The sequence below is a fragment of the Ostrinia furnacalis genome, unplaced genomic scaffold (genome assembly GCF_004193835.3).
Source record: "Ostrinia furnacalis isolate ACB-3 unplaced genomic scaffold, ASM419383v2 OfSCF0767, whole genome shotgun sequence".
Classification (NCBI taxonomy): domain Eukaryota; kingdom Metazoa; phylum Arthropoda; class Insecta; order Lepidoptera; family Crambidae; genus Ostrinia; species Ostrinia furnacalis.
In genome coordinates this window covers 281,654-307,471 of record NW_021131006.1, presented here as the reverse complement: position 1 = coordinate 307,471, position 25,818 = coordinate 281,654, and the positions used below count along the sequence as shown (strand labels likewise).

Sequence of the window (25,818 nt, the reverse complement as noted above, 5' to 3'; positions counted from 1 at the left end):
ATGAACAGACCTGGTACCAGCTGTAGGGACGCGCGAGGGGGCGGCCGCAGCGATGCGGAGCGCGAGTGGCGCGCGCGCTGTGACTGGGAGGCCGACGCCGCCCGCCTCGCTGGCAAGCTGCACGCGGCGCAGCGCGAGATCACCAGGTCAGTACCAGCTGTAGGTGCTTGTTCACGTAGGTACGCGCGGGCGCGGGGGCGGGTGCGGGCGCGGGAAACGTTGCGAGCTCGTGTTCACATTAACCACCAGGCGTTCGCGCGAGTGTGACGTACTATCGTTTCTAGCGACAAGTTCAAACTGGTTGAACTTACCTGACGTCGCGAGTGAAACGCGCGCGCCGCCGCTAGTTTGACATGAACACACACAAACATCTTCACGCGTTGAAATTACCGCGAGCGCTTCGCGCGCACCAGTCGCTAGCTTGCCCGCTAGTTAGACCGCACCTGCGTTTCGTACGTGAACACTTGGAATCACTACATATGTTTGATATTTCGTCACCGCGCCCGCCACCGCGCCCGCGAGTCAACGTGAACAAGCACTGAGAGGCGCGGGCGTGCGTCGCGGAGGAAGACGCCGCCCGCCTCGCCGGCAAGCTGCACGCGGCGCAGCGCGAGATCACCAGGTCAGTACATAGTACAATACATAAACAAATAATAATTGACGATCGCCAAACAGCTTGAGTACCTTCTGTACTCGTCACTTTGCCCGGTGAAGCTGGAAAAGCTCTTCAAGCTACCAGCGCGCGTCCCCATTTTGAAGCTGGAAAATCTCCACAGACTACCAGCGCGCGTCCCTTAAAAATCATCATTAAGGTCTACTTACTCTATTTACGTGGATGCCCGCTTCGAACTTCGGACATTGCGCTGCTCACACTATTTTTCGATATAGACACACGTGATGGTGCCCGTGCGATTTTTAGCGTAGACCTTTTGTCTCCAACTCCAATGCAGGAGCACAACCCAATCTAATACCTGAGGCAAATGGAGAATTAGTCTTACACTCTCCATACTGACCTGCTAGGTTGGACAGGCCTAACCAACCTGTTTTGTCTCGCCTTTTACGAAATTCACGAGAAGAGAGATAATCCCTCATATTACAAAAAGTTAGACTCTGGTTGAACTCTGGTTTAAATTGACATTTAGTATGGAAATGTAATTTTATTCAGGGTTTGTCTCAGGTTTAACTTTTTTGTAATAAGGGGGAGTGGGTCCTTTTCTGCTCTGCCACACCACAAGCGTGATAAGTTAGTGCTGCAAACTCCTTTTTTTACATTTTCTGATCCAACCGGTTCTAATTATCACGTTCGACAAATAATATTGCTCTGTTAATTTAAACCCTGCATAAATGTGACCATCAGACTGAAGAATGCCTTTAAACAACGGATGCACCAATTAAAATATTGCCTTCTGCAAACAGCCGGGAATACATTAGGTTCGTTAGGCAGCGAGCCTGGTAATCAGAAACTATAGGGATGATCGATTTATCGAATGTTACATCGAGTAAACGGCGATTACCCTGTAACTTCGGTTTGTCATCGTGGCAGAGTTTTGGGCTGACACTGTGTAGGTTTGTTGTCGACATGAAAAGAAGAAGAAGCCTATAACTTTCGATTTTTATTTAATTTTAGTCTAATGCATATCAATCAAATATTAAGGTTTTTTGTATGTTTCACACACCTTAGGCAGAGAAAATTGAATAACTTCATTTGTAAATTCTATAAATGTCTGCTATGGCATATGGTCTATTTGCATCTTAACTTCCATTTGCGATTACCTATAAATGGCTAAGCAGATACATAATTTAAGGTCCCATTATTTGTATTGTATTGCTGTTTGTTTTCCGAATAAAATAAATAAATAAATAAATATTTGCCTGACGAGTTTCTTGAAAATTTTTCCAATATGCAATAGGTTATTTTTAAGACAATCAAATATTTTTTTTTATCAATGGATAACTATTATAATCCATTCGTTCTCTCCGTATCGCACGTAGTCATAGCGAACATCACTACACTCCCATTAATGAAGCTATTTCGATTTCGGCTTTAGTATCGATGCTGAATCAATGTCTGTAATAAATTGACGATAAAAATGAGCCCTTAAAATCTTTAACGACCATCGTGCAATTGTTTATCAATTGATAGAAGAATATTAAAAAAAATATTGTTTTTTGTTCTATTTATATATTTAAGCCTTCTTTGTTAAAAAAAATAAGCTGCCTATGTTACTGGCAGCTACGTATCGAATCGGAGTCTCCGGAAATAGAGTTCCAAATTCAAATTTAATCTAGAGCCGTAGTGATCGCGACGCGATACCGAGTTACTTCGGTAATTAACCAACTTGGTTCGATTTTCGAATTTACTACGCTCAGCGTAATCGGGCCCGTGTCATTGGATGGCGATAACCGGCCGTCCGATTGGCCGATGGGCCGTAATTTCGTTCGAAATACGAACTTCGGGATTTACGTCAGAAGATCGTTATGGATTTGACCCAATTTGGCGGGACTGGGCTGGATTGAAATTGGATTTTTTTCGGCTATTTGCACGAAGGTGTTCCCGTGATTGATATTAGTCCCAGCAACGGTTCATTGTCTTCAATCCGAGTCCTGAGGGACGTCTATTGATTGGGGAATGCAGTTATCGCTGTCTAGATGGAAAATTAACTTTGAGGGAGTTGTTGATCTACTTACTGGCTGCCTGAAGATTGCGTGAAATCAAATTTATTTTACTATTAAATTCTATGAAACTATGAATAGCTAGTTAGCATGAAATCACTAGATTACAGATTTAAGACAATCCTTAACCAGTTTGTCAGAGGTCCAAAACTAAATAAAACTATTTTTTTCCATCGACGTTTAATAATAAAAACAATAGTTGACAAAAGAAAAGCTCCAATAAGTACATGTTTGTACACCAACGTCAAATATTTCACAAAATTCGCTCCCAATACAATCATAACCAAAACGACACATTAAGCCCATACCAAATAAAAATGCTGTCCATTTCTCTAAGAACGTTTTATAGCTGCAGGCTCCAAATGGAATCGAACCCGCGACCCGTGACGATCGCGATCCGGCTCGGTGTCAATCACGAGCCTCCGTGGGAGCGCGCATCTGGTTCTGGGATCTATGGGTTGGGGTTCCGTAGAGAAACTTTGCGGTTCAGTCAATCCTTAAGTATACAAACAAGAGTCTTATTATTGAATGGAACTTGGCGTTTAATATCTTCGTTTTTTATTCTTCCGTGCCATAATAGGTAGCATGGTATCTTGGTGTTTTAATTGTAATTTAGACATTAGGTGTATAGGCCAGTAGAATTAAACACAAAAATTGATTAAATCGGAAATAATTCCTACAAAAGATTTTTTTGCTTTAATGGCTTCATTGGTTGCCCATTAAGACTCTCCTAAGTTTTCGACTTCGACGGAGTTGTGCTTAAGTGGTGGGGGCCCCCGAAAGGGGCGTTTTTTCGGTTTTCCGGTTATACCGCGTAAAGGACTTACCCTATCAAAAAGTGGTCTTCATGACGGTTAAAGGGCACTTAATCCTGCATTGAATAAGACCAAATTCATATGTTTTGGACAAACCGTTCTCGCGCTAAAGTTCGGCAAAGTAGAAAATATACGTATAATTAATGACCCTCTCCACGTCCAATGGCTTGTTACCCACATGCTTCCAAGCCTTGTAAAGGGTCGCCTGAACCAGTGTAACCCTAACAAGGCTCACGAGTTTGATTCGCTTATCCTTGTTCGTCCCAGCCGTTCCTTAACTGCGGCTGCTGCACCTCTTCCTGGCACTCTCCTGAACGACTCTGTGTTACCTAATGTGGCTGCCCCTCTTCCTTGTACCCTCCTGTACGATTTCATTGCTTAGCCATATGCCTGGTCCAAGGTTCGACGCCACAAAATCAACTTCGTACGAGTGAAAATAGTTTAAATACTATTTCCCGTGCTTGCAACATTTTTCTTTACTGCTTCGCCTCTATTAGTCGTAGAGTGATTGTATATATCCTATAGCCTTCCTCAATGTATGAGCTATTCAACACAAAAATAATGATTTCAATCAAACTAGTAATTCTTAAGATTAGCGCGTTCAAACAAACAAACAAAAAACTCTTCAGCGTTTTAATATGAACTTGTTGTTGTTGATTTTTGGCGTCGAACCTTAGACCAGGCATACGGCTAGGCAACGTAGTCATGCAGGAGGATACAAGGAAGAGGGGCAGCAACAGTAGGTAACACAGAGTCGTTCAGGTGAGTGCCAGGAAGAGGTGCAGCAACCGCAGTTAAGGAACGGCTGGGACGAATAAGGATAGGCGCATCAAGCTCGTAAGCCTTGATAGGGTTACACTGGTTGAGGTGGCCCTTTTCAAGACTTGGAAGCCTGTGGGTAACTAACCATTGGACATGGAGAGGGTCATTAATTATACGTATATTTTCTACTTTGCCGAACTTTAGCGCGAGAACGGTTTGTCCAAAACATATAAATTTGGTCTTATTCAATGCAGGATTAAGTGCCCTTCATCCGTCATGAAGACCACTTTTTGATAGGGTAAGTCCTTTACGCGGTATAACCAGAAAACCGAAAAAATGCCCCTTTCGGGGGCCCCCACCACTTAAGCACAACTCCGTCGAAGTCGAAAACTTAGGAGAGTCTAAATGGGCAACCAATGAAGCCATTAAAACAATAAAATCTTTTGTAGGAATTATTTCCGATTTAAAAGCTAATTCTACTGGACTAGTACTTCTCCAAACTTTTATTAAAACACAGCCTTCATTCTGCCATGAGTTGATACCATTTTGTTAGCGTTTAATGATGACAGAAATCGACTTAGGCTGGATTCTGGCACCATCTAACTTTAACTTTAACAAATGTCAAAAGTCTGTCAAACTTCATACGAAAAACATTGTTATAGTTACGGTCAAGGTTAGATGGTGCAACTCAGCCTTATAGTTCACTCAGCCTAAATACAAGCAAAGATACGCCTGTAACCAGTCCAAGTAAAAAATGACTACCGAATCCAATTTAATCATATGGAACCCTCACACTCGCCCTGTTTCGCTCTTGGCCAGTTTGTATGAAGTTTTCAAGGCCCGCACAAAAACAAATTCGATTCGTCAAAATATTTCCTGGGGCGGATAAGCTGATTATTGCGGTCTAAAAAGCACGGCTGTTTACTGTTTTTGTTGCCAACGTTAGCTCGTTTATTTGTGAATGTGCACTAATAACCACTTTCGTTAAGCCTTGCCGCGTTAGTCCAATTGAGCCATTTCAGACGCCTATTTATGCATCATAAACTTTTCATAAAAATTTAACGCAATTTTACAAAATAAAGTCAATCAGCTCTACCCAAAAGTGTTATTAAATTGCTACTCGTGCTACTTTGGGTCACTGTCATTAATGTATCCTTTTCTAAATCCAAATTTTTGCGTAATTGAACAATTTTATTAACTTTTGGAATCAATAAATTAAAGCCCCTCGTCTCTACTTCACTTACAACCTTATCTCCCCCCCCCCCTTCGTACCCTCAAAAAACTGCATCTGACACTGACTTTTAACTTGTATCGGCATTCCACGCACGTACGGAACGTGCGGTAGGCTCAGGTTCGATTCCCAGAGGGAGCGTGCTCTATTTGTATGGAACTAGTGAGCTGGCATCGATTTATAAAGCCAGTAATATAGTTTGATATGACAGTGAGTGCTATTTTTCATGACTGTTTTGTTTTTGGGGGAAAAAAATACAAATTGCCGATGTTATTTTTTTAAGGGTGGGTTTGAGTGTGTGTGGTTTAGCTTGCGTCAAGTTATTACCTCCTTTCTATGCTTAAATCTTAATATTTACGGTTACAATAAATAAAAAAGTCGTATAGAAATAGTAATACTCTCAAAAAAAAAAGAAACATACCTAATGGAGTCTGTAACTCTTGTAATATTATTTAATTTTATTTGAATGACATAAAACACAAAAAGTTTTTACTTTCTGAATTTCAATTAAAAGCGGCCAAAATATAAGTAACTGGCTGGTAAAAGTTTTCGTCTGAAAAAAAACAGTTTAGTGCCGTAACACTTCACAGATACTTCGCAACATCGACAAGTATCGATTACGCAGCGAGTCGGGTCCGTAAACACACCACGTCGTGCCATCAATATTCATAACGCCTAATAGTGAATCGATTCATCGCTTCTAATATCGGACGTGATTTGTTGCGTGGCGGTATGTGTTCAATTTGGAGTGATGTTTTTGCTACTATTTTCCTGTTTTTTTTTCATCAGGAATTTTTCTCTATCTATTTCACAAAGGATATTCTGTGACTAGGGTAGAGTCAAAAATTGGTACCTAATGTTGACAGTTAAAAGAAAGTAATTGGAAAACCTAATTAATTTGTAAGTGATCGTGTTAATTACAGAGTTAATATTCACAGTAATAATTGTAAGTCTGAAAGACTCAAATACTCTTCGTTTTCTGGGTCAGGTGAACAATTTATTGAATTTACTTAAAATTGGGGAGGCCTTTGTCCAGCAGTGGACGTCTTTCGGCTGAAACGAACGAACGAACGAACTTAAAATTTTTATGCGTGAACGAGTTAAAGAGCATAGGAGTTCAAACTATTGGTTTGTCGTCGAAACATCATCAAACAACTTCGTAACTGATGAAAGAAGCATTTACATAGATTTAATGACACCTATTTTTGAAATCCACTTTTGTTATATTACTAGTTTAAAACCAAAAATAAAACATGTACGAATCGATTACAATCGAATTAGACACGCTTGTAAACACAGCACGTACCGGCATCAATATTCATAATGCCTAATCGATTCATCTCTCGGGTGTGTTGCGTGACTGCGAATTGTAAAAATATTTATGTAGAGCCAGCATTATGTTGCGGTTTTAAAAATTTTGAATTTTGAATACAAAATATCAATTGCCAAATTCAGAGACAAAAAGTAAAAACCGTGAAATGTCTACAAAATAGAGGAAAAAAAACCTGGAAATTTAGTAATGAAAAAGTTTTTAGTAATTTTTCATTTGGATTATGGAATCAGCAAACCATTTTTTTGGAATTGTGTTTTCACACTCAGTAGAACTTTACTTTTGATGCTGACCTATTAACTCCTGATGTATTTTAAAGGCTTCGTAATGGAATTAGGTGTAGATCGTCATTTTTGTAGTTGAATTAAAATGAAACACGTATGTATTTTAAATGCTCTAGTATTCTGTTCAGTGTTTGATACTGCAGTATAGGTACTCTCTAGCTACCGTCTCCACTAGCGACTTCTATCTGTCTCTCACACGCTCTCCATCACTCTGATAAGAGTAAGAGAGACAGAGAAGACACCTCTCCCTGCAGCTGTTATCACGGTGCATCGTCCCTCCGATTATTATTTATAAGTTTTATGGCGGGGGCCCAAAATAGACAGGGATTAGGTCGGGACTGAAGTTCACGGCTAGCAGTGCCGGTATTTTATAGCCCACGTAAAGTGTAGAATGGCTTAGCTGTTTGTTTTTAGTAGTTACAATAGCAGCGTACATTTTGACTAGGCAACACTGGGTATTCTTAGGCTGAGTTGCACCACCAAACTTTGACCGTAACGATAACCGGTGATTTTTGTATGGAGTTTGACAGATTTTTGACGTTTGTTACAGTCAAAGTAAGATGGTGCAACCCAGCCTTAGTCTATATGTTTGAAATAGAGGCAAATATTGTAAGGCGAACTCAACCCATTTACAGAGGCATCTGTAGGCAGTAAATGGGACCAACCAGTCTTTATTGAGTGACTCAAGCTTAGTAGATTTTTATAACAAAACCTAATGAAAGTGTAGTGGTCTGGTACAAAAATAAATTTTGCTATTATGAGTATTTAAATTAGTTTTGCCATTGGAACTTGCAGCTTGACCTGGGTTCTAGAATTGTCTTAAGAGTCTAAATCACGTGTGACGCGTTTAAAACTTAAACAATATTACTTGATTTTGTTAAAACGTTTCTTTCTTTCTTTTTTGATTAACCAACCTGTTTAGTTGTGCCCCTTTTTGTCATGACTCCTGATTAGTTAGACCACACTCAATGGTGTACAAACGAACATGTGTTTTATTAGTAGCACAGCTGGTCCTCTTGTCACCACCTGTGTGGACAACCGTAACATAGTGGGGTCATAGATAAACTTTTATTTCGTAGCTTTCTGATGGACATATTGAACTTTGACTGATTACGCTCTTACATAAAATGTTGAATTTACTCAATAGATTTAAAAACTTAATGTTAATTCCGAAGAAGCTTCGAGTATGTTTGGCATACACAACTTTGGACTCATTGAAAAAAAATCGTCGTTTGCCTCTCTAACTGACGTAACTTACATTTTCAAAATTTTCAGGCGATTAGATAGGTAGATCGATTCGTCTTGCGAAATTGATTAAGATGGTGTAGATAACTCAGTTTCGAAAAAAATGACGGATACGTCAGTTAGAGAGGCAAGCGACGAATTGGTTTATGTTCTCGTATTTCTAATACACTAAAAAGTACCGTGGATAAGAATTAATACCATACTTCGTATTATTAAAATAAGTTTTAGTTAGAGAGATGAGTTCGAACTACCAAACCTAGAATCGCCAGTCAAACACTGACACCATTTTTACCTTTTTTTTAAAAAAAAAAATTCACTCGGCGGTCCGACACTGACAGCTACTATTGGCACCATAGTCGTTTCTGTTTTTTTTTTTTGACAAAAAAAATGCAATATTTTAAAGACGTCACGGCACCCGACACGGTGCCGTAACGAGTCCCTCGATATCGTAATTGTCCGTGTTATTTGAAAGCCGACCCTGAGGACTTCAAACGCCCACCCTTGTTATTTTTACCAGAAATAATTACGAGGAATATGAAACCGCAGCCAAATGTACCGCTAAGCATATAAATCAATCGGAAACTGTAAATTAAATGGACAGAGTAACGAATTTTGTAGCGCTTGTTTGTGCTAGTTATCCATATTTGACTTTAGGGTATTAAAAGAGTGGTCAATTTGTGGAGTGACTTATTCACCTTAAGCTACTTAGTGTCATTTAATTCCTAAAACGTCTAAAGTGTTTTTTGTCTACTTTATATGTATAAAAAAAATGTTATGGAGAAAACAACGGGCTTTCTGATGGCCTATTTCAAGTGTTTAATGATTGTATAGATACCTATACCTATTTTAATATCTTACTTCACTAAAAGATTTTATGTTTACATTGACCTACATACAGATATTAACAAAATCCCTATTAACCATCTTTACTTATCTTGTTTTAACGCATCCATACTTTTACGACTAGTATTATTTTTGAAGACCCTATTTCTATCAAATCATCACTTCAAAACCGCACTCTATTTATAAGGCAATAGAGTAGAAATTCCTTCGGCTTCATCCATAGGGTTGTGTATTAACTATTAACTATTCGTGTAGCGTCATTACCATTAAGATGATAATAGGTAATTTATAATGGCATTAGATAAAGAGCCGGTTAAGTACGTGATCCTCTTACTTTATAGTTCGGATTAATGGTTAACATATGCCTAAAGCATTTTATGTTAGTTCTATATTGAATAACGCAGATAATAGTGATGGTAAAATAAGTATGTATTACGATGCTGGCACATGAAAATATAATTAAATTTCGTTTAAAAACTGATTTAGTTAGTTATCTTAACTTTCTAACGCATTATATGCCTTTAGTGGACTCGGACCGACGACCTTTTTTGTGTACTTATTTGGTAATAAATACTGATATCCTAATCACTGCTTACCTTATTTCTATCAATGAAAAATTTTCGATCTGAAAGAATAAAATTATATCCTTACCGTCCTAATAAAATAAGTAAATAAATGTCAGTTTGTTACTAAAAATATCTAATCCTAATAGATTAAAATGATGAAATTACGCTAACACGGATCAGCTGTCGCACCGAGTTTAAAGCTGGAAAAAGCTTCATTTTCCAAAAATGCAGCGAACAGACAACGTTGCGAAAGAGGGCATCGCCTTCGAGTTTAATAGCGGCATTTACACTTAACGACTTTTATAACAACTATTATTTAATCGTTTCGTGATTTCTTGTAAGCTAGGATGAATCTAATTAGACGTTAAGCTCCATTTGCAGAAGATCTCATGGTTTTTGGTCACAAAATTCTATCAAAATGTACAGGAAAAAGCGAATGTATCTTCAACATCAAATAGCTTTTAGAAACGGCAAGAATTGCAACAGAAACTTTTCTGGTGTTACAAAGTTAAATAATCTTACGAAAACGCAAAGCTCATATTTATTTGAAAAAAAAAAATTGTTGCAAAATGCTACACTTATGCCCGTTTTCACCATCAATCCTTTATTTTTAAGAGACCCCTATGACAAGAAAATGCCTGTTATGTGTCACCATAGGGCTCACTTAAAAATTAGGGATTGATGGTGAAAACGGGCATTAGTGGCTTAAACATTGTTGGTAAACAGTGGAGAACATTTATCGATACGGTTTTGTATTTTCCGTTACTTAAATTACACGATAAACATAGTAGAAACGCTAAGAATGTATTCATAATTTGTAGCATTTTACAGACAAGCCTTTCGTAGCTACAATTCGTAGTCTGTAGCAGTGCTACGAAAGCTTGCCCTTGAAAAATCCCACCTCGTAAACGCTACGAAAGTCCCCCACAGTGTCACACTACCATCTGCAGCTCTCCTATTATACTGTCACTGTTTGCCTGTCATCTGTCCCCATTACATGTTGCCAGTCTAGAATCTAGATATTGTTGTCTCATGCTAGAAATTGCTACAAGAAATCGAGCAGTTGCGCACTTTCTTTGGCGTCGAATGTCTGGCAACTTTTATTTTTCTTCTCGTTTGATAAAGTTTTGTTTCAGCGTTGACTGTAGTACTGAAATGTTCAATTTTATTGTTATTTATCTTGGCATTTCAATAAAAGGAGTTTAATTTAGTTACTTTGAGAGAGTAACAGAGTAAAACTAATTAATACAGTTGGCTGTATTTTATTGTTATCAAACTTTATATTTATTAAAAAACAGTTGATGAAGAATTTTCTAGATCTTTAATTTTAAGTTGCAAACTAAATTGCACTATATGCATTCCAGAGACAAGTCTCGCAAACCCGTCTAACAATTGTCAATGAAAATTAAACAGAACAACCCTTATCTTTGTCGCAAATCATTCATTTGATAAGCTAATTCCTACCCTAATGTAATGTCTTAGAGTGCATTTCAAATTGCTGCAAAAGTAGCAAGCTGGTGTCCTTCCTTAATAAGCAAATTCCTACCCTATACTAATGATTTAGAGTACACTTCTAAATAGCAAGCTCATGTAGGGTTCTCGTTTCGCACTTTCCAATTAGCTCTTTGCGAAGGTAAGAAATTTCAATGTATCTTTGTCGGTGTGTGCGTTGCTGAGAATTAATGCATGGGAACTCGTCTTCAAAGGTTTTGGAAACTCGGATATGAGGATGGGAAAATGTATCGTATTTATTATGAAAGCATCTTGTCTTTTAGAAGTTTATTAAGGAAAACTGAGTAATCTTGGATGAAATGAAATGTTGATTCATAACTCGAAATATTTTATAAACATACACATTTTCAGCATGAATGTTCAAAATAGATAGTTCAACGACATAAGCATCAAGATTTATTATATTTTTGTTTTTATCTTGTGATGTTATTTTGAGATGTATCGCTGACCTTCCTTATGAAATTTAAGCATTTACAGACTAGATGCTAGACTTGTGAGCGTTTTATTTTGCCTCAGGTCGAACTGTAATTAGATTTTGCAGTAAACTAACTGGTAAAGAGATGCTAATAAAATACACGGTGAGCTCGATGAAAATTCTATAAAATGCTTTTTACGGAAGCCTGATACTCGTAATAGGTACAATAGCAAACTTTTACATTAGCTCAAGAGATTTTGCAATTGTATTTTTTACTCGACTATTGAAAGGGAGTTACTCAAGTCTTATTTGTTTTCTTTTCTCGAGTTTTTTTTTTTAAATGTTTCAAGTTAGTTATCTATTTTATTATAGTGTAAAATTAATACATACACATAAGTGTGTAAATCTGAAGAAACAAATATTCAATCGACCACCACTGCTACTGCGATCTTGGAAGTAAACGTAATCCCATCAAAAACAATACTTGTCAAAAAAACCAAGTCTCGCAACTCAGTTGTTCTACGGTAAAAAGTTGTGAGATCCATGTAATACCAAGTCCAGGCCAGGAAATCTTTAACGTTTTACATAAATATATTGACTTGGCCATCGCATGAAAACACGTGTAAATTAAATTATTTCATGCGATGGCCAAGTCAATATATTTATGTAAAACGTTAAAGATTTCCTGGCCTGGACTTGGTATTACATGGATCTCACAACTTTTTACCGTAGAACAACTGAGTTGCGAGACTTGGTTTTTTTGACAAGTATTGTTTTTGATGGGATCTCATTTCTTTTTGTATTTTGTAGACAGCAGTTATGTATCTAGAAAACTGGACCGAAATTGAAAAATTTTACTCGACTTGGCGGTTGCACTACCGTGCCCCCAAATCTCATTTCTTTTTGTATTTTGTAGACAGCAGTTATGTATCTAGAAAACTGGACCGAAATTGAAAAATTTTACTCGACTTGGCGGTTGCACTACCGTGCCCCCAAATATTTTATTTTTTCCTTGATTCATAAACCAAACACTACTTATATTCCAAATTTGAAGCTTCTAGGTCTGCTAGAAGTGCCTTAGAATTTTGATGATCGGTGAGTCAGTCAGTGAGTCAGTGAGTCAGTGAGTCAGTGAGTGACAAAATGAAGTAACTTTGACCCGTTATAATTCTTAAACTACTGGTTCAAATTGAATGAAATTTTAAATATACCGTGTCTTTACAATGCCTACATAGCTAATGAAAATTCAGCCTTCTAGTTTTATCCACAACGAAGTTACAGGCGGTCGAAAATGGCCTGAATTGCTTCGAGAAAAGGATGGTACGGCCGTGCCGCTTTTTTGCTCGACTTGGTGGGGGCACTGCCGTGCCCCCAGATAAACATCGTCGACGCAGGGAGAGTGCACTTGCATACAGTGCTCCCCCAGATTGGAATATTAGAAAGATTTACATTCAAACTAGGTACCTAATTAAAGCAGGGTAAAAAAGACGCATGAATTTCCTAGTATTTGGTCTAATTAATTTACACGAATTTCATGCGATTTGTAATATTTCGCATGTGGATTCAAAATTAATGTCAATGCTTTATGTGTTAAAGTTTCAAATTATTTTTTTAATACTTATCCGGAATATTTTAGTCTCACACCATCTTTTTTAATTTTTCTATACATACAACATATCTGTAATTTGTATGATATAAAGTAATAAGTTCACAAAAAAAAAGATTTTTAAAGTTTTAAATTGTTTTGAATTGTTCAAAAAGTACCTAGCTGAATCTTAATTAGAGGCATTCTCCCAAATCCCAGAGACCTTAATTAATTTGTATCAGCCTGAATTAGCCGAAGTTAATGTTCAAAGGCTCCATTGTAAGGAGGTTGGAGCTCAGACTGATATATCACCTTTTGCCCCACCCTCCCCTGATTTGTATTCTACGCTTGCCCTAACCACCGCGACCTACGCAATTTGAATAACAAAAAAAACGCACCTTAACTTGTTGTTATAAAGTTTACATTAGATTAGGAAGTTCAAGGCAAAGTCATTGTATTGATTTCGTGTAGTTTTTCAGAAGTTTATGAGAATAGACCCTCTTCTTGACCTTCGGGGTTGTATGGAATCGATAATGCTTCGCTTTTTGATGTTAGAGCTGCCAAGGTTATGTTTCTTGGAAGGGTTCCAATAGGGAATTTTCCAGAATTTCGTTAGCGGTATTGGATAGACTATATTATTTTTCTGGAATTGAAGTGAATTAAATTGCTGATGCAAAAGTGCTATCTCACATTTTATAGTGTTTTATCTAGTTTTATTTAGAGAGACCATATCCGCACGCGTGCTCAAAAACAGTGATTTAGCCTATGCTTCTTAAAAAAAATAGTTTTTTGGAAATTTGAGTTAGCAGTGTACTACCTATGTCTTTACCAAACTGCTTTTTACACTCGGTCTATGACCCCCCTACTGAACTCATTGCGTATCACTGCTCTGTTACGTATGAACATCTTAAAACATTATTGACGCTAAGTAACTATGCTTCTCTTACGAGTTGTAGTCGAGTAAGATCTTTTTTTCTCTGCAACCAAGTAAAAAATATACAAATATGGTTTAAAATGCAAGTACATGACAAGACAAGTTTGTAGCGAAATTTAAATTAACAGTCGTAGAAAGGACTTTTAATTAGAAAGCTGTTTCCGTACTTATCAAGTGTTGCCGTCAGCAAAAAAGAAGTGTCGCCAGTTTAATGAGAATGCAGAGAACTTTCATTTCTCCAGACTCTTAAAATGTTTGCAACTTATTATAAAATTAGTTACAGCAAGTAGACTTTGAAAAACTTTAATTAAATTCGCGTAATTTAATTTACTATCAGACAAGTAGGACCAAGGAAAAGTTAACTAAGATTAAAAACTCATTTGTATAAGATTCGGAAGCCGCCAAAATGAGGGATTTTATTAAAATAATATTGATAAAAGACTCATTTTTTATGTACACACAGCACAAAGCCAAACAAAAACCTAATTAATTACATTTTCTAATAACTCCATCCATTTACCTACATTCTGATGTCCTTTGTGTGAGTAACTCCGTCAAGTAACGGAGTTATTATCTATGGAGTTTCATCTCGACATATTTCATAGACACTCCAACTACTACGTCATAAACTATTTCCGACAACACCTGCCTTCGAAATTAAACTCAAACGTGTTGACGTAACAGGGACTAATAACTCGTCGTTTATTAAGAAACCACTGCACCGGTTGCAGCGCCAATAACGCGCCGTCACTCGCGCGGTTTTTGACGACATCTTGCGCGCCATCTTGAAGATGGCCGCGTGATGGTTTTCGCGCGCTAATTGGTATGTCAATTTGACAAACAGAGGACATTATGGTGCTGAAAGACTTCATGGTAGGATAACTACTGCTGTTGATGTTACTAATTTATGTTTTTATGAATAATATTCAGTTTAGCGATTAATAAGTTTTGAACTCTAGGTAACTTTTTTGCGTGAATGGAATTCAAGGTGCTATTGTAGTATTTATTATTTGTTTTTATACTTCCATAGTACGTCCTATCTCTAATACCTTTTTTACAAAACAAAGTCCCCATTCGTCCACAAAGACGTCCCTAAACATCGCTCCATTGATTTTACAAGCTACAAAACAGCTCCGAATAAAAGAAATTCCTTCTTAAAAAAGGTCCTTACACAACAAGGCTCTGGCATATATCAAGTGGCCCTCACAAATGAAATAGCTAAGGGACGATTTCTCTCGCAGGACTCTCTGAGGGACACTCAAGGCATCCTCCGTACTGTAATCTTGGTGATTATTAAAATCATATATCTTGGGGTGGTATGCACGCTGATTTTTGAGGGTCGGGGGCGCATGGATAGCTTTATGCATACTACGTTTATTGTACGTGATGGTGGTAGTTGATAGATTGTGACAGGCTATCTGGATTCTGCAATAGGGTGCACGTCACATAGTAAAGGTAAAAAATGTGTTTGGGGTTGTAAAGGATGACGTACTTGTGGTTATTGTTTATGTAGTTTATTTGAAACTGGAATACAACAGACTTCTTTTGCAAATGTGAATTTTATGCTTGAATGTATATTTCTTTGCGTTTCTCTCACATTACATCTGAACTTTCAAAAGAAAACAGAACTAAGAAAACATGACTTTTTCCCCACGTTCACTACCAGATATGAACTTTTTCATTACTTTTCTTTTAGGTCCCAGTAGTCCAAAATAGCACGCTACAGCATAGAGCCGTCCGCGTAACGTCACGTAGAGCCGTAGAGGCCAGCGCCTGTCACAATATTATTCCTCGCTCGGTCCTTTTCTCATTCATGGCTCTCATCGCCGTCTCTTTCATTTGTCAAAACGTTGCGATTCGGCGAAAAATTTGCATGTCAATAAAGGTGCTTTAAAGCCGTAAAATTTACGAAACTGTATATCTGTGTAGAATATACCTTCATGGTTCTGACCCATTCCTAAAGAATTTAGTTATTAATTATGCCGTGACCCCGAAATATTCACTTTGCATTCAACGCAAGCAACTTTGGATTATACATTACTAGTAGAACATTGTATACTCTTATTATACAACATTTTTTCATTAGGAACTTAACAAAAATTGGTTGATTACTATAACGCACTCTCCCAAGTAATGTCACTGGCATCCATTATTAAAGTACATAATAACAAAAGATTGTCCAAAGTCTTCTCCAGTCAAAGCCAACCTTTTTCCCACCTCGTCACTTGCCGGGGAAGTACCGCTAATGCTTTGCGGGTACCGAAGCAGATTAAGCTTCCTTCAGCGCTGCAGTCGCTTTTTGTGGATAAGCTTTGCTCGGTGGGAATTGGTTTGAAGGATTACAAATAGACAAACAGACGGGTTTTTATATTTAGGAGTCGGAGGCTCTTTCCGCGTCTTGAACATTGTAAGTATTTAGACCACAATCAATATGTACTGCAAAAAGAAAGGCATTACCTATGTAAAATTGACAGCACAGGATACCATAATTTTGTTGCAAAGAAGCACCTATTCCGTTGTAATAGCTGCTATTTTGCGAAATGTATGTCGTTACATAAGATGCAGAGTGTATACCGTCCCGTCATTAATTGTACTTTCGTATTTACCAGAGAAATTGAAATCGGTAGTGGTAGCAAAGATTATAAAGATCCAAATTCAAATCGGTAGTTACAAAGATTGCAAAGACCCCAACAGTTTAACCTTTTTAGAATATTAGTCTAGAGTCTAGACTGTAGCCTTCTGCCGACAACAGTGGGAACAGCTATCTGCTAGATAGAACTTGGGGTTAAATAATCATCGCTTTTTTGGCGATGATTTTATTGTATGCTCTTAAAATTGAAATTTTTAAGCCATTCTTTCAAAAATATTGACTTCATAGGACACCAAATTGAAAAAGATATTGCTTAGCAGGTACTACAGTCAAATGTTTTTTTTTTCACAGTCACACTAATCCATAATACTCCATTTATTAATCCGTTAGAATGCTGCGTACCTTTTTGGCCTAGATATCCAAAGATTTTATCTTCAAATATCAGCTCAAAATCTTCAGTTTCAATTCACTTGAAGGTAATTTTACTAAATTCCACGCGCTCTGCACCCGAAACGTCCTCGGATGGAAAACGTTCCATTTCAACATTCCTTGAAGCATGCTCACTCCAGCCGTCTGCGCGGCTATATGACGGGCATTTTTCAAGAGATACCGCCCATACTACGACATTTTGAGAAAATTTAGTCAGATAATACGTAATGCACTATTAAAATTGAATTTTTCTTTTATTTGAACTGTAAATACCTTGCATTAGACATTGGAGAACACGGAATTTCAACGTACTTTCCAATGCTCGGAAGCTTGCTTAGGTACTCTTACTAAATGACACTAACACAATTTCTTTTACAACATTGTTTCCTCACTTGGGCATCGTACCGTTGACTAACTGAGACGCGTTAATTCTTATTAACAAACAAAAATTCTACCTTTTTTTTTAAATACCACTCAATTTTGACTTTATTTAGATTTGCACTCTATCTTTCTTTCATCTCAACAATCTCACAATAATGTTAGGAAAGGTACTACCTATAGTCGCTTTACCACCTCTTACTATCGTCTCATTTGAACCAGTAGTAGGGCCCCCAGTAATCAAGGCGCAATGTTTACACACGCTCGTAAGAGCCTTTGTAATGAGAGATGTCTGTTCACAAAGGCGAACACGCCGCGAATGCTCGTCTCAAGTCTGTCAGAGGACTAATAATTTCAGGGTCTTATCGTTACGTCAGTCATGTTTTTTAAAAAGAATTTTGACGAAACGGGAAAAATACTGCGGAAACGGGAGAATTACAAGTACTGCCCAAGTCTTTTCAGAGAGTGTTGTGAAAAATAACAAAGCACAGAAGCCTTCAGATGCTCTTGTACAGCTCTATTTGTTTAAAGTGAGCTCGTTTCAACTGATCTGGAGGTCTTGGCTTCGATGACTACTCAAATATTGAAAAAACACTCAATCAATCTGTGTGTCCCAAAAATGGGTGGCTAAATACTGTATTGAGAGAACACACAAAAGAGTCATTAAGTGGCAAATAATTCTGACACCAGAGTGACCTCAATATAAACTTTATATGAGCAAAAACATCAAACACTAAACAACAGTTTTTGGTAAAACATTTAATTTTCTTTTGCTCTTGCGTCTGGTATGAATGCAATTATTTTACTTGATACTCATTAGTGTAAATTCCAACAAAACAAACAAGAACTTGCTATTCTTTGTGTTTAATACCATTTACAAAATATTATCTTTCTTCACATTTATTATTTTTTAATCTGGCAAACGTCTGGCGCTCTACCAAAACATTGCAATTTTCGATTCTGTTTCTATCGTTATTAAGACTGCTATTTGTAAATTGCGGTTCGCTAAACTAATTTGTCCGCCCGTCTCTGCCTCTAATCCACCTTATGGCTCTGTTATGACGTCTGTTGTGTTTCACGCGACATGTGCCGCTGAGTGCTTTTTAATTTTTATTTCTTTTATGGCAATACAATAGGTATTGCCATAAAGGAAAGACTAGACGTAGGTAATTTAATATGTATGAGGTATTTTTGCGAATAAGATATTAAGTAAAAAAATTAAGTCGAATTCTACAATTAGAGGTTTGTCTTACGTAATAAGGTTGTCATGTTAGTAGAATTTCTAGAAATAGAGTCATTTCGTGTTTTGAAAACTAATTAGTCGTTTGAAGTTAACTAGCTTTTGTCCGTGGTTTTCTTGATTCTCGTAGATGGTGACGTTTTTTATTAAAATAAAAGCTTTATGAGGTAAAAATTATACAGTAAATTTTCTTTAGTGAAAAATTTCAATTTTCAGCAATACTTTAACTTACCATAAATTGACGAATTTTCCCAAATAATTTTGAGCTATATTTCTTTATTATAAGGTTCTAAATTAAAGTATGTACCCTTTTATGGTAGTTATATGTGCGTAGCGTCTGTGTACATAAATACAACTATAGCGGCTACAAATCGCGCCACCCTATGCAGTTTTTACGTCGCCGCGCCTGGGGGCATTCGAATTCGGTTTACGGTTTTTGTGGCGGTAAGGGACTCTAATCATATTAATGAAACTAGGTAAGTACTTAGATAGATTATGTTTGTGGTAGTTTTGATGTTCTAAGTGAGACCGGTACCGTACTCATCAATAAGTTTTATTCTCTTGTGTACGTTATGAAATAAATCTACGGCCGACCAAGGAGTTACCGCGATATGCAAACTACTAAACTAAACGCACCTACGGCTGGGTTGCACCATCTTACGTCAACTTCGACAAACGTCAAAAATCTGTCAAACTCCATACAAAAACACCGGTTATCGTTATAGTTAGGTGGTGCGACTCAGCCTAAGTCAGTCCGCGCGCCACCGCAAACGTAAACACGCATATAGATCTCCTCGGACGCACCGTTTTTTCTACCGAAAATAGTGGTATTATTTCCATCCCTTGCAACTTTCATCCTAAGGCAGTCTACTTGACGCTAGTTTAAAGGACATCTCCCTACTATTTTCATCGAGTGAAATCATAACAGTAAAATTAGGAGTACTTAAATACTTTAGTTATAATAAACATCTGACCCCAAACAAAACAAGGATAATATTATGACGAATTTTCATAGGTAGATACGGGAACTACCAGAACTACCAGGTGTCATAATTGGTGAGTGGATTAAACTGAGAGTGACTACTCAGTCACTACCATTTGAATTATTATTCAAAAATCTCCAGCTGTAAGATCTCATTGAAATAAGAACATTAATAATGGTATAATAAGACTTAGTAGCAGATTGAGATAAACCCTGGAATTTTAGGGAGTTATAATAAATCCTAATTTGAATATACCCCAAAAATTTAGTATAATGTGCTTTTGACTGTACTTACATTCCTAACTGAAAATAAAAGAATAAAAATAAAGTACTTTCCAATAGCCCGTAGGGGATCGGAGGGTTGTAGACGCTCAGCAAACACTCCTTAAAGAGGACCAATACGTCCGAAAGTCAGTTTTTTGAGCATTCCTAACAAAAGTCATAAAAAGGGAAGGCCTCCAAGCGAGTTATATCCAATTAGACGATTCTTAGGGTCCCGTATTCAGAGATGTGAACCTTTTTTGTATTTACATAACTTTTTGTGAAGTTTAAATTATCCTGTATTTGTCCTTTCAAGGCAAGGGCTTCTGCTTTCAAAATATCTTTTCAAAAATATTGAAATAAATAAACTTTATTCTGTTGGCAATTTAAGGAAAAACTTCTTGTAATCTCAAAAAACTTCAGTAAAAATCAAGACTAACTTACAAAATTAAATGGATTCAAATGGTCAGCACAAAATTTGGTTATGTAATCGATTTTTGCACAGCGACAGCAGTTCCTAATCTAACATTGTATAATATACTTATCTATTATTAAAACAAGAAAATTATCTTTTCGAGTTAAAATAATTCGTCCCTCAGATCTTGCATTTTGAGGACTGACTGATATTTTGAAGTATGCAAAGATTTTCACAGTAATTAAAACAAAACATATTGAAGCATTTAAATACCGTAGCATACAGAATCCTAACATCAAACTTCCACTCTGTCATTTTTTTGCAAGGAGGCCCTCTCCCCTCTGGGCTTGATTAACGGACAGATTTGTCATCGGCACGTTAATTTAAAAAGTAATAGAGACCTCTGGCGGCTCGATTGTAGCCTATTTGTCACCTGATGTGTAGCCTGTGTGCTTTTATTAATGTAGGCAATTTTTCGCATATTAGAGAAAATGTAATTTGCACTTTCCCTTGATAATATGCGTGACATTTGTAAATTAAAAGTGGTCATACTTTTGTTTATGTACCAGAATCACAAACTCAAATAACCAATCGTAATTTAAACATTACTACTAGGATAAAAAGGAATTTTCGTATTCCTAACGCAATTGGCCGTACAAACTATCAATTTCCCATTATTTTTATCCTACTTCTCCAAGGTTCTTCTTACAACAAAATCACCATCTTTCAGTTGAGATCAAGGTTTTTACATCAAACTGGTTCAGTCGCTTAGGCGTGAAAAAATAAAAATTAAATATTTTAATGACTCACCTAATAAATTTTCAGTTAACGATGCATGTGCTTTACTTACATGTTTTAATTTATTAAGGTCTATCGCTAATATTGAAAACTTAAAAGCAAGAAAAAAAAACACAAAAATAAAATCAAACCCATCCAAATCAAATGCATCAACGTCTATGCAAAATTTTCCCCTCAATATCTCCCTTCAGTCTATGGGGTGACCATACTCAGCAGGTGTTGCCAGTGGCCTGCTGTTTATGGCCCCATATCTCAGCGCCCCAAAGACGGATATTTGCATCCGACATCGAGTAATAACCGAACTGGAGTTATGCGAATAATAAGGAAATGCGAGAATTTTGACGACGCGAATTTTGTGGAAGTGAGAAATTTCCGAATTTTTGTAGCAGTTCATCAGTGTCACCTGCTGTGGAGTTTGAGTTTTACAATATAGATTTTGTAATTTATGACAGCTAATATTGACGAATTTGTAAGTGAATTAGGGAAATTGCATCGATATTACCTTGGTGTAAAAAGCAGGGTGTGTAATTTTACGGATTTATTAAAATATTTGAATTCATAATAGGTATGTAAAATAGTCTTTTACTGTTTAGACCACATTTAGAACAGTCCTTTCAGATCCATTGTCTACTCAAAAATAAAACTCTTAACCAACTATTGTTATTTCCCATACATTAGACTCTATCACAGTTATTGTCTCGCTAAAGTAATTGAATATCCCCACAAAAAAAGCCACCGGCCACAAGCTTCTTCCGTCCCATTAATGGCACAATTTGGTGTCAATGGAGAATTGGAGACCACCCTCGGAGATCAATTGGCCACTTAACGATCCTTCCTGTCATTATTGACTTGGTCCGACTTGTGAATAAGATAATTGAGACTTGGAGCAAGTAGGGATTAAATAGGCTGAGTTGCGGTTAAGAACAAGGACAACGTGTATTTTAAACAAAACACTAAATAACGTCAAATTCCATATTATCGTATTTGACGTGATACGATGCGTGAGTTTTTTAGGAAAATTCAGAACATTATGGGAACATTCTCAAAAGTAAATCTCATGAAAATGTTCTCAATTTATGTCTTGTAAAAATCCTTAAAAAATATCAGTGAGCTGCTACAATAATTACTAGAACGAAAACTTCAGATGTGACTGTGAGCTTATATTGAATTCATGTATATTTTATCATTTGTTCTTCATAATCTTTAACTCGTAATACCTAATTCTGTACTAAGTGTGAAAAGTTTCAATAACTAACAGCATTTTTTTTCTTTTCAGGTAAATACCTTATTCGCCGTCCACCATCCGGAACATCGAATTCGTAAGTCCGACACACCCCATAATTACGCGCCACGACGAAAAGGTCGCAACTCAATCAAAAGAACAAGTTCGTCGCAAAACTTCTAGGCCCTTAACCGTTTTTTGTCGCCATTGCCTCGGATGGCCCTCGCAAACGTAACGAGCGCACTTAAAACTTTCCCCCGACTGAAACTTAGTCGTTAGCCTCGGTCTAGATAGACCCAGGTGAGTGATACTGTGCTGACCGTTTGAGCAAACGTTCGCAGTTCTGCGAATGTCGCGGGAGAGAAGTAAGAAATGTGAAGGACCGTCAACATGAAATTAAGGAGGATTTGAGTTCGCAGAAAAATAACAAAAACATTACTAATTTGAACACAATGACATAAATATACATAAAACAATTTTGGTTACAAGTGTTTCTGAATTTCAAGTGTCCTTTTCCCTCGAAAAGTGTGTTCTGAAATAATTACTTTTTATTCTCCCAACTGTAGCTAACCAGCTCAAGGAGTTAACTGAACGAAACAGTTTTATAGAGAAAAAATCCGCCACCTTTGAGCGGTGGTTATCAGAAGTATAATTTCATTTAAATTATTCTTTACTGACCAATTTTCTTAGAAATAAGAATGAAAAGATGTTTCATCAAAACTATTGAACATTACTTTGTGGTTATAGTGTGTTACGTTCGTATTCACAAACATTACTATGAGGTCTCACAGCGCGCGTGCACGCACAGGGTGACACACAAACCAATCACGGAGCTCTATTCAACGCTGTGCCTTCGATTTGCTGTTTCACTTCAAGCACCGTTAGTAAATAGGTACGGGCGTTAGTTATTTTATTTCTTACAGCCAATTCAGTAGCAAAACCTCGTATACCTAACTAAATACAAAAACAACACAATTGCATTTCCCAAAATGATAAACAGGTAACGCTAAGCGGGGGTTGATCTGCATACGATAATCGGAGGGCGACATCTGCCGGGAGTGCGGGACCTCAGTTTGGATCTCGCCCAATTTGAGCCAGAGGCCTTTTGAATTTATTTAGATGTACAGGCTGTTTGGGAAATTGATAAGCCTTTTTGAAACAATTATTTTTATTTTAAATTATCGCGTTGCATAATTTAAATTCTAACTTAATAACGTCAACGTCAGGCGGTATTGCATCTAACATTTTTGGAAAATACTTTTGTGTTTTTGTTTTTTTGTGCATTTGGGACAAACCAGTGGGACACTTGATTGGAAAAAGTCCCGATCGACCTTAAACATACTCGTAGGAACGAAGCCAGAATCATTTTTTTAATATTACCTACAACATCTTATAACTTTGAAACATACAAACTACTCAAGTAACTCAATCGAACTTTCTATAGAATGACACGTCGCCTTGAGGCTCTGATCATTAAGGCATCCGACCCCATTATAAACATAAATAGGCAAGTATTATCAATTCTTTTATCATCAAAAAATTACTTTTAAACCAGGTGAAAACTTCTTTATAACCCTAAATTTATAATAAGCGAACTTGAACAATGAACACCCTGTACCCTCCCCTCTATTATTGCGAGTTTTCCCAAATTTTCCCTCTCCCTCATTACGGGAACAGAAGGGTGAGTGCATCCTGCACCGCTCCCGTTGTTTATATTAAAATATCTTATTTGTTAGTGTAAATCATTTGACTTTGCAATGCCTACTAGTTGCGATAATATTTTTGAATAATTTTATTTATTTTGGCGTAACATCACATTGGTGCTTCCAAAAATACCCAAATTTTCTTGTATTTTGTACAAAATTTTCGTGATTTTTTATCCTTGTCATAAATCAGTTTTTACCTTGCTAGTTGTCGCTTGCTTGCTTGAATTTATAAAGTTGACTACTAGGTATTCCTATACAAAAGGTTCAGTTATATTGAAATCTGCATGTTGTAATAACTAAAAACTTGGAGCATGTAACCAATACTCAAAAGCTAAAAACGATCTGTTAAATAATAAAAAAACTTTGTTAATTTTCATAATAAATATCGTGATTTATCCAAATATTATTATGATAACATAAGAAAGGAATTCTCTTGATTCATATTATTGAAATTAATCAAATTCAAATCTAAACAACACATTCCGATGAAACAACAGTTGATTAATTCAATCCCATCTCAACGGTTAAATTAACGCGAAACAATTCAATAAACAATAACAGCTTTCAAAAGTTGTTGGTAAAACTTGACTCATTTCCATTATAATCATAAAAGGGTTGTTTCCTTCGTACAAATAATTATTTATCTATTAAGTTATTAGGTACTTCCTTTCAGTTCATTTTATTTAAGCCAAATGAGGCAAAAATTTACTTTCTGTTTTTATGTTTTGCACTTCAGTAATTCTGATATTTTTTACTCCTTCACAAGACTGAAAAGTTAATTAATATTATTTAATTAACAATAAAACGATTGTACCTATAACCAGAAATTTATAAAATATATTTCAATCATTTTGAATTTGTGATTTCACTTTATTGACATTATTTAATTTTCCTACTTTTAATTTATTTTTTCAAAATTCATGATCCAAAATTGCAAAATTTCATCTCTCAGCTAACCCCCGCCTGCGTACAGGTCCAACTTACCCAACCATCTTACGACGCGCGCCGAAAGTTGTTTACCTTCATATCCGCCATCAAAATTCAAACTTTATACCCCAAACAAAACNACAATCCGAAATAAACAGACTCAATATCCGCTTGGTTGGCATCGACAAGATCTCACGCAACTGCAACATCGAAATACAAGCAGTGCCGGAGCGTAAAAACGAAAATATTTTGGCTGTGCTCAAGAAACTGATTGAAGTTGTGAAGGCGCCGGTGGAGGATGGCCAAATTAGCGCTTGCCGCAGGGTGGCTAAATTGAATAATGCCTCTTCCAGGCCACGTAATATAGTAGTAACCTTTTCCACCCCACGAATAAGAGACCTGGTGTTGTCTGCAACCCATAGATACCACAAAACCCACACTGGTAATGGTTTAAGAACTTCCGACCTAGATATTCCTGGTGAACCGTGTAGAATCTACGTCACCGAGCACTTGTCCCCAGAGCAAAAGACATTGCACGCGGCAACTAGAAAGACTGCAAAGGAACGTAACTACAAATATGTGTGGGTAAAATATGGACAGATATATGTGCGCAAGGACGACTCAGCAGGTGCTATTCTTATCCACAACCTGGACTCCTTAGATAAGTTACGCTAG

At 36.9% G+C, this 25,818-nt stretch overlaps 1 protein-coding gene across 1 annotated transcript; it reads left to right on the top strand.

Annotated features, from left to right (window-relative positions):
* Nucleotides 1-25,818, top strand: LOC114349987 (uncharacterized). Its single transcript, XM_028300603.1, has 2 exons — nucleotides 1-146; nucleotides 25,302-25,818. The coding sequence occupies exons 1-2, from the start codon at nucleotides 1-3 to the stop codon at nucleotides 25,816-25,818; spliced, it is 663 nt and encodes a 220-aa protein (XP_028156404.1).